Genomic DNA, 9,436 nt, shown 5'->3' on the forward strand with positions numbered 1-9,436 from the left:
TGGTGTGCTTCGTTCAGTTGCATTATTGCTAATTTCATTTATTCTGCTGCTATTATGGACCGTTGTAAGCAAATTACAGGCTGTATCCTGTTAATTTACAAGGTACATTCATATGTTAAAATGATCTCATTAATGTATTAAAAAATCATAGGGATTCTAGTAGTAACAATTTTCAACAAATATATAACAATATAAAAATGTTGCAGACAAGTTTAATATTGATATTAATATACCAAGAAGAGCTAATCGTCAAACTCATCGAGCTAATTACAGTGAATGTACTCCATATACTACAGAGTATCTTTATATATCATACTTGGACTCAATCATAAATTCATTAGAAGCACGTTTCAGTGAACATAATGAAACGCCATTCAAGTTGGGTGCACATTTATTCCATCTGAAATGATCCAAATTGACAAAAAAACATTTAATCTTATACTTGAAGAAGTTCCAAAATTATTTCAAATCTGAAAGTTTGAAGCACTTGCCGGATCAGCTTGGTACAGTTATTGGAAATAAATCAAATAAAATAAATTCAAAGAGCTGGACAGAGCTTTATCATTTCTCTCTTAAAAACGAATGTGATTTTCCCAGGTAAAATGTCTTATCATCTTTTAACAATTCCGCCTACAACATGCCTGGGTTGAGGTCTTCAGCATTGAGGTGATAGAAAACTTGGACAAGAAACACTATGGGAGAAATAGGTTGGATGGACTGTGTATGTCGTGTTCATAGGCATAAAGTTCATCACGACGTAATTTGTTAATAGTATATGAACAGATGGGACAAAACGCAATTTACAGTTTATGTTTTAAAATGTTATTTTTATTCAAATATAGTAAACGTATATTTGTTTCATTATTTAAATAAAATAAATTTGTTTGATTTTTAATTTTGGTTGTTTATTTTATGATTGTCACCCCCCTAGGTTTTGACAGATGGGCGCCCTTGCCCATATGTGATTCTTGAATTGTGCCTTTTCCCACATATATCTCAAAATCATGAACAATACCACTTTTTGATGCAATAGCAAACATTTTAATGCCCCATTTATGAGGCTTATTTTTGTTGTACTGTTTTAGTTTTGATCGACCTTTGAATGGTATTATAATTTCATCAATCGCACTATATTCTTCGATTTTAATTTTTTTAAAGTTATTTCTTACAGCCTCAATAAATGGGTGAACTTTAAATAATTTATCATGGTTAACATTATTCCTGGGCAAAATATTATCATTGTTGTTCAAGTGAAAATATGTGCGCAATTTATCGAATCTGTTGCGGGACATGGTATCAGAAACCATAGTAAATGTAGTTTGTCTTGACCAAAACATTCTGTAACTTGGCATTTTTACAATGCTCATGTAAAAATGAATACCTATATACTGCTCCATTTCTGATATATTTGTATTAATACTAGATCCAGTTACTTGACATGAATAGTAATTGGTTTGTTCAACAAAATTTTGAAGTATATTGTCATCTACAAAAAACTTAAAATATTGAAGTGGAGATAGATTTTCTATAGGGGGGTCTGGTAATGAGGAAGTGCAAGTTGGGTATGATGTAGTCCAAGTGTTATTAGTCCAATTAGAGTCTCCTAAAGGAATATTACTCCAGTCATACTCGAGATCGTTATCGTTTTCATTTTCTTGTAAAAAGACTAGTTCTTGACGATCATGTGCATCTGGAAGGTGGGTTATTAGGAGGTTGTATTTCTTGAATATCCTCTATTTCCTCTGTCATTAATTCAAGTACTTCATCTAAATTATCTATATTAACTTCATACCCTTCATCCAGCTCCTCAATGTCTGACAAATCACCAACTAATAAAAAGTTTGCAATTTCATCGTCAGTTAATCGTTTGTGACACATGTTGATGAAAAACTGAAATTGAATACAAAAAAACTTTGTATAATAACGAAAAACATACATGATGCCAAACTAAATCAATGGGATTTTATGTATGTATATAAAAAAAATTATAAATTACATATAAGCCCACTGATCTTCTTTGGGATCATGATGTAATATCTAACACGTTTCGTTTCTAACGAATAATATCAAGGTTCCAATGCACAAATTATGTTAATCAATACACTTAGAATTCAAAAATATTTTTTTTAAAGCTCTAAAATAAGTAAAACTTACCGAATTTGATGTTCGAAAAATACGTTTTGATGAATCACATCGATCGATAGAAAATGATAACAATAACAACTATTATTGATAAAATATATCACGAGGCAACTGTAACAGTATGATCAATATAAGAAAATAACATTCCCTATCGAATTGCACAATCAAATATCATATTTGACACCTCGGTACTGTTGTGTGAAGGCTTTAAAAACATGATGACAAAATGAGTCACCAGCCCTCAAAGGGTTAAAACTTAATTTTTATTTACTTAATTAATAAGTTTTAATGCGATGGTTGATGTTGCATTTCAGTTACTAGTTTTTGAACATCGGGCTCAATACTCGAAAGCTTTAATCGTAGTTCAGATTCCACGTTTTCTAATCGGTTTCGAAACTTATTCTTAATATAAACGAGGGCGGAGAATGCTTTTTCACATAAATAAGTTGTGGGAAATGGAATCAAAACTTTCAGAGCTTTACTCGATAATTGTGGATAATCCTTTCGAACATGCAACCAAAAATGTTCCAATGACTTTTGATTGAACTGCATTTTTAAACTAGTATCTGTAGACATTTCTACAAGGCTATCTTCTTCCAATGATGTCAGTCCATTTATTTGATGAATATCAATTTCAAAAGGTTGTCGAATCCAATTTCTACTTATATCTGGAACAGGAAAGTAATCACGGAAGCTACGTTGCATATCACCCATGTGTTGTATGAAATATTTAGAATCTTTATCTGACAATTCTTCTTCAGTTGATTCAATAAAATTTTTGAGATTTGGAAATGGATCGTAATTCTTCTTTGACAGCCGAAGACTCCACAGTTCCAACTTTTTAATCATCGCTTCAATCTTATCTTCAACTTTAAAAATTGTAATATGTGTTCCTTGAAGACTTAAATTAAGTGCGTTTAAATGAGTAAATATATCCAAGAATAATCATTCACGCGTTCACTCAACGAAAATAATTTATGTTCGATAAAAAATAATCTTACCTCATCTTTCAATATTCAAATAGACGAGAGAGCACTTTACCTCGAGATAACCAACGAATTTCAGAATGCAACAGAAGTTGATAATGTTCACTATCCATGTCTTTGCAAAGTTGTTCAAAAATTCTTGAATTCAATGATTTTGCTTTTATAAAGTTCACAATTTTTACAGCATCGTCCAAAACTGTTTTCAAATGTATTGGTATTTTTTTGGAAACTATGGCTTCGCGATGAATGCAACAATGATGTCATGTGACTGATGGTATGATATTTCTAATCCGTGCAATTAATCCAGTAAATTTTCCTGACATTGCTCGAGTCCCATCAGTACTAACTCCTACACATTTAGTCCATTCAATTTCATTCGCTATAATAAATTCATTAATTTTACAAAATATTTCCTCTGCCGTGGTGTGTACCACAGTGGTTACGAATAAAATGTCTTCGGAAATGACATTATCGTATTCGTATCTTACATAACACAGTAATACTGATTTATTAGTTATATCGGTACTTTCATCAAGTTGGAGGCTAAAGTAGTCACTTTTATTAATTCTTTTCAACAACTGTTCTTTAATATTTCCTGATAAACGATCAATTCGCTTTTTTATTGTATCATTTGACAATGCAATTTTATTTAAGCTATTTGCAGCTTCTTCGCCGATCATTTCAGAAACCATAGCTTTCGCAGCAGGTAATATCAAGTCCTCAGCGATCGTGTGAGGTTTCCCTGATTTCCCAATTAGTAAAGAAACTATGAACGATGCTTTTACGGCGCTTTCATTTGTACAATCAGTTGCAGTTTTTTTAATAAATTTCATATTTTTTCTCAATTCTTGCTCTTTATTTTTAAAAAAATCAATGGATTTCATGGCATGTTCTTTATGCTTAGTTTCGAGGTGTCTTTTTAGTTTTGATGGTTTTAAAGCCTCGTTTGATAATACCTCAAAACATACTACACATTGAAGTTTTGGTTCTTCTTCAGATCCGTTGGACGTGAAAACCATTGATAAATAATTACTATCATACTTACAAAGTTTTGTTGACTTTTCTTTACTCGTACACGGAGTTTTTTCATCATCAACGTCAGAATTCTTCCTTTTTAAATTTAACCAACGTTCCATTTAAACTAAAAAGGCTAATGTCTTTAAGATGATTTGAAAAAAAATCACGTATTAATTGAAATTATGTAGGTATAAAACTGATCAACTGCACTTATTGGTAGTAAATATACGACTGTCGAGTGTCGACTTCAATGCTGTATGCCTATAAAATTCTATGAACAAGAAACTGATAAATAAATATTAATAATACAATTATTAGGTTTAGAATGTTTAGATACTTAATTGTATCGAATTCCACATTGTAATCGGTGTAATAAAGATAAGATAGGTTTACCTATCTCTTACAATATAAGATATATTTTATAATTTTATATGAAATAAAAATAATAATCGAAAAATATTGGAATAATACACTCATGTCACAAATTGACTTATGTTAGGTGGTAAAGTTGCCGCGGACCCCCGATATGAGTGTTGCGGACCCCCAGGGGGCCGCGGACCACAGGTTAAGAACCGCTGAAATAGAATATTAATACTAGTAATAAGTAAGGCCAACACTTGTATGCATTTGCATATTTTTATTGGTTGGTCAAAAAATAGCTAGTTAATACCAAAATTTGTTTTATAACCTAACGATGCTGTATACAAAATTTTATTTCGCATATTTTTGCATTTTTAGGGCATATTTTAGCATTTAGTATATTTTTGGAGTATATTTTTGGATTTAAGATCTTAAAAACTCGGGAATTACAAAATATTAATTTGTTTCACTCATATACCTTATTATTGATATTTCAGCTCATTTATGAAAAGTGGTTATCTAATCTTAATCGCTAATTATTAGGGTCAACAATTATATGTCCGTATATCGGTAACAGTATCGCATAGAGATAATTTATCTCAGATAAATATCATATTATATTTTATCGCACCTATTACAGTCGTCAGTCGGTCTTTATACTCGTGTGGTGCGTTATTAAATCGACCGTTTTAAAATGCCGAAAGTGAGAACTTCCAACACTAGTCGTATCAATAGTTACATCTCTGAATTTGGAGAAAATATATTTTCTTCGGATGGGAATATATTGTTTTGTAAAATATGTGAGGCAAAGGTTACATGTGAAAAACGATTTACAGTTTTACAACATCTTAAAACGTCTAAGCACTCACGTGGTATTCAACGACTCGGCGACCAACAACAAAAGACTCAACAACTTTTACCTACTACATCAAAAATTAATTCTTTCAATAAAGATTTGTGCAAAACGTTATTAGCAGCCAATATACCATTAAATAAATTACAAAATACCTATTTTCGTTCGTTTCTGGAAAAGTATACGTATAAAGATATTCCATCAGTATCTTTATTAAGAAGTACCTATGTCAATGAGTGCTATAATGAGACAATGGACGCCATACGAAAAGAAGTGCTTGATAAGAAAATCTGGATTTCGATCGACGAAACTACTGACGTACAATCTCGTTATATTGCAAACGTAATTATTGGTATTTTAAATGCCGATGAACCAGGTAAAATATTTTTAATTTTTTCCGGTATTCTCGAAAAACCAACCACTTTACAATATGTCAAATTGTTGATAAAGCTCTTTTTACATTATGGCCTAATGGAATCCGACATCCTGATGTACTTTTGTTTTTGAGCGATGCCGCTCCTTATATGGTCAAGGCAGCTAATTGTTTACAAGCTTTTTATCCAAAAATGGTCCACGTTACTTGTGTGGTCCATGGGCTACACCGGGTGGCAGAACAAATTCGTGGTCAATTTCCAAAAATTGACGAACTTGTCTCAAACACAAAAAAAATATTTTTAAAAGCGCCAAGTCGTATTGATTTGTTTAAAACTGAGGCTCCAGGTATACCATTGCCTCCAACGCCTATATTAACAAGATGGGGTACATGGATTTCTGCTTCAATGTATTATTGCGAACATATAGAAGCTATTAGAAATGTAAAACAGAAATTGAACCCTGAAGACGCCGTTTCAATAGACAAAGTTCAAAAATTAATTTCTCAAGATCAAGTTGAAGCAAATTTAACTTTTATTTATTCAAACTATGGATTTTTACCAACTACCATAACATCTTTAGAAAGCCAGAATGTTTTACTAGCTGACTCAATTAAATTAATAGAAACTGCGCGAAGTAAAATATGTGAAGTTAGTGGTACAAATGGCACTGATATTAATAAAAAATGTGAAGATGTTTTTAAAAAAAATAATGGTTTTCATATTCTTACGAAAATTTCTTAAGTATTATCCGGTGAAGTATCCACATTAGAAGGTATTCCAGAAAATTTGACCAGCAACGATTTGTTACATTATAAATACGCACCTATTACATCCGTTGATGTAGAACGTTCTTTTTCACGCTACAAAAATTTGTTAACGGACAATCGACGCTCAATGCTGTTTGAAAACTTATACAAATCATTAATTGTTCAATGTAATAACATCGGGTAAAAATTAAAATGTTTATCATCTGATTAATGTTTTTGTTTTTTAATTTTAAATATTTTTTAATATCACACATTTTTGTAAATCATTATTCATTGGCAATAAATAATAATATTGTATTATTATAGTATAAATTGTATAATACATAAAAAAAATAAATCATTTAATCATTTTTTTACAATAACATTTTTTTAGAGCATATTTTAAGGGCATATTTTGGTAATTTTTAGGGCAAAACTGCATACATATTTTATAGATTTTTAGGGCATATAATTGTTGGCCCTAGTAATAAGCAAACACATTTATGTAATACTATAATCAAAATATATATTATATTATTTAATCATTAACAAATGGAGTTAAAAATTTTATTAATTTTTTTAAACCTTTACCATTATTACTATTACGTTTAGTTACAAGTTGCTGTGATCGCTATAAGTTACTGTTAGCAACAGTTTCTTGTGTAGTGTTGCTAGTTGTTGCTTTCGACGAATCGTGTTTCAAACCCAAATGTTTGTTTTGGAACGAACTCATTGATTCTAATCCGGTAATGCCTGTATTCTCATTTTCCATACACATATATGTATCTTCCAATTCGACGTGTGGCGTTTGAAAATGTGTATAATGATATGGGATTCCGTAATCGACATGCATTTCAACGTCCACGTCCCAAGTACATTCGACATCAGTATAGTGATCAGGTACTAACGCAGTGTTAACAGTTGTTAATTGTGGAACAGGTGATATACCAATGTGAACTGAAGGTTGTAAAGTGCAAGGTCCAAAATTACCAATACCTTTTTGAATATATTGACCAACTTCGATTACAGAAAAATACCTTTCCTTATCGTTTGAATAATACCGTTTCCAAGTACTTTCAGTAACGGCTTCAACGTCGAGTTCAATATCGGTTTTAACACCAGTATCAATATCCATCATGTAATCGTTTGCTATTTTACGCTGATCCATTTCATATAAACTTAGTTTGGCTTTATCGGAATGACGATAATTTCCTTTATGACGACCTCCCCACACTGACGTCCATGGACAAGTCAATAATCCGTGTTTAGGTGAATACGAATATTCAACTATTGTTTTTCCAATTAACGAACTAGCATCAACTTTGTGTATATGACGTTGAATATTTTGCCAACCCAAATTACCTGAATTACGTTCCTTGTTTGCATAATGACAAAAATATAATGGCATCATCATAGGTAAGTCCATAAAACTACTGGGTAGAGTTGAACCATCATCCCAATTCACTGATGTTATGTCGTCGGATTTCGTACCGTACATAGCGGCTACAATAGCCATTTGATGGGCATACGAAATACTTGATGCCGTTTTAGGTTTCATAACGTTACTTGCATTAAATTCCAAATGACAATTTATACCGCGCGTGATGTTAGTCAATCCTTTACCAACCAAAGCAAATTTATTTTGATTTAATGTTGCCAACTGCGAGGTAGAACTGTTTGTTTCAAAAGCAGTACGAGGATTACGCATAGTAACACGTACTTTTACCTCGGTTACACGAACTCCACGTATTTTTGCTAATATGTTTAAATATTCGCTTGGTGATAAATAAAACCAAGGACGATCCACAGGTAAGTACATTAAAGAAGTTGATCCAACTCGTGAATAAGATTCTTGATCCAATTGTAACTGTATGTTCGCAACACCGTAACTGACGAGTGTATGATGTTTTGCAAATACGAATCGGTTTCCGGTTGTATGATTGAGCGGCCGATGAACGATAGCATTTTCAGTACTAGGATACCCAGTATCTGCATCATTAGCGTTTTCATTAGATGTACCGGGTAATTCCGTCTTTCGTTTCTTTGCTGCTGAACCGGAGGTGGATGGCTCAGCATTATTCGTACTAGATACAGAGGCCATAGATACAGGCGACGGAGTAACCACTTCACTATCAGGCCTAACGTTATAAGTGATACTGTCGTTATAATCCCAATCAAGGTCACTGTCGCTGTACTATGGATCCCAATCGCCTGGGTTCGATCCGATTCGGATAATGTGAGAGCCAGTTTCACTGCTACCCGCGGTTGATGCGTGATTCGCGTCCAGCTCAGGTGTTTCACCTAAAACATATGGTGGTAAATTACGACGAGCACGTGCTTTGTTGTGCTGTTCGATTGCGTAACGTTTTTGTGAACTATTTAAACGTTGTCAGTTTTCACGAAACGGCGGTGGGGAACCCAAATATCGAAAAGGCATGCTTACCGATACTTGCTATTCGGCGTGAATGCGTTTCGGTAAACCACGGTATTAACGGCTTGGCTTGTTCATCAGATCCAAGTGGTCGTGGGTATACGGCTCGTTGTTGACTAAATGGCTGTGTAGCGTTTTTAGCCAACGTTTCAAAATGTTGTTTTGTCCGTAAGCCTCCCACCAATATACTAGTGGTCAATGGTTGTTTACTAACACATTCGTTAACAGTTTGTTGTATAATAATATAATTACAATAACTGTAAGTCAGCCTTTGGTAGGTCTTACTGGTTATGTTAGTAGTACAATACTGATTCAATACGCGTTCCTAACGCCTTTTTATATCAAAATGCCAATTAAATGTGTTACATCAGCATTTATTTATTTAATAATTAAACGATAAAAACATCGTCGTCGCCTGCTTCTGCTGCACATTGTCCTTGGAATTACCCACGTATACATTTATTATTTGTGCACGTGTTTATGATTGATTATTTTTAGGTGTTATGTATTATGCAATACTTACATTA

At 32.7% G+C, this 9,436-nt stretch overlaps 4 protein-coding genes across 4 annotated transcripts; all 4 read right to left on the minus strand.

Annotated features, from left to right (window-relative positions):
• Positions 1–905: 905 nt before the first annotated feature.
• Positions 906–1,878, minus strand: LOC112603429 (piggyBac transposable element-derived protein 3-like). The gene is made up of 2 exons (XM_025351965.1): positions 1,786–1,878; positions 906–1,733 (listed from the first exon to the last, which is right to left on the minus strand). Exons 1-2 carry the CDS (start codon positions 1,876–1,878, stop codon positions 906–908), a joined length of 921 nt encoding a protein of 306 aa, XP_025207750.1.
• Positions 1,879–2,427: 549 nt separating this feature from the next.
• Positions 2,428–3,148, minus strand: LOC112603427 (zinc finger BED domain-containing protein 5-like). Its single transcript, XM_025351963.1, has 2 exons — positions 3,144–3,148; positions 2,428–3,043 (listed from the first exon to the last, which is right to left on the minus strand). The coding sequence occupies exons 1-2, from the start codon at positions 3,146–3,148 to the stop codon at positions 2,428–2,430; spliced, it is 621 nt and encodes a 206-aa protein (XP_025207748.1).
• Positions 3,149–3,388: 240 nt separating this feature from the next.
• On the minus strand, positions 3,389–3,961 carry LOC112603428 (zinc finger BED domain-containing protein 5-like). Its single transcript, XM_025351964.1, has one exon. It carries the CDS (start codon positions 3,959–3,961, stop codon positions 3,389–3,391), a length of 573 nt encoding a protein of 190 aa, XP_025207749.1.
• Positions 3,962–6,879: 2,918 nt separating this feature from the next.
• LOC112603426 lies at positions 6,880–9,200 on the minus strand. Its single transcript, XM_025351962.1, has 2 exons — positions 8,922–9,200; positions 6,880–8,779 (listed from the first exon to the last, which is right to left on the minus strand). Exon 2 carries the CDS (start codon positions 8,577–8,579, stop codon positions 7,110–7,112), a length of 1,470 nt encoding a protein of 489 aa, XP_025207747.1. The 5' UTR covers positions 8,580–8,779; positions 8,922–9,200; the 3' UTR covers positions 6,880–7,109.
• Between the last annotated feature and the right edge of the window lie 236 nt (positions 9,201–9,436).

The sequence above is a fragment of the Melanaphis sacchari genome, unplaced genomic scaffold (assembly GCF_002803265.2).
Source record: "Melanaphis sacchari strain LSU unplaced genomic scaffold, SCAv2.0 Contig1089_pilon_pilon, whole genome shotgun sequence".
NCBI lineage: Eukaryota > Metazoa > Arthropoda > Insecta > Hemiptera > Aphididae > Melanaphis > Melanaphis sacchari.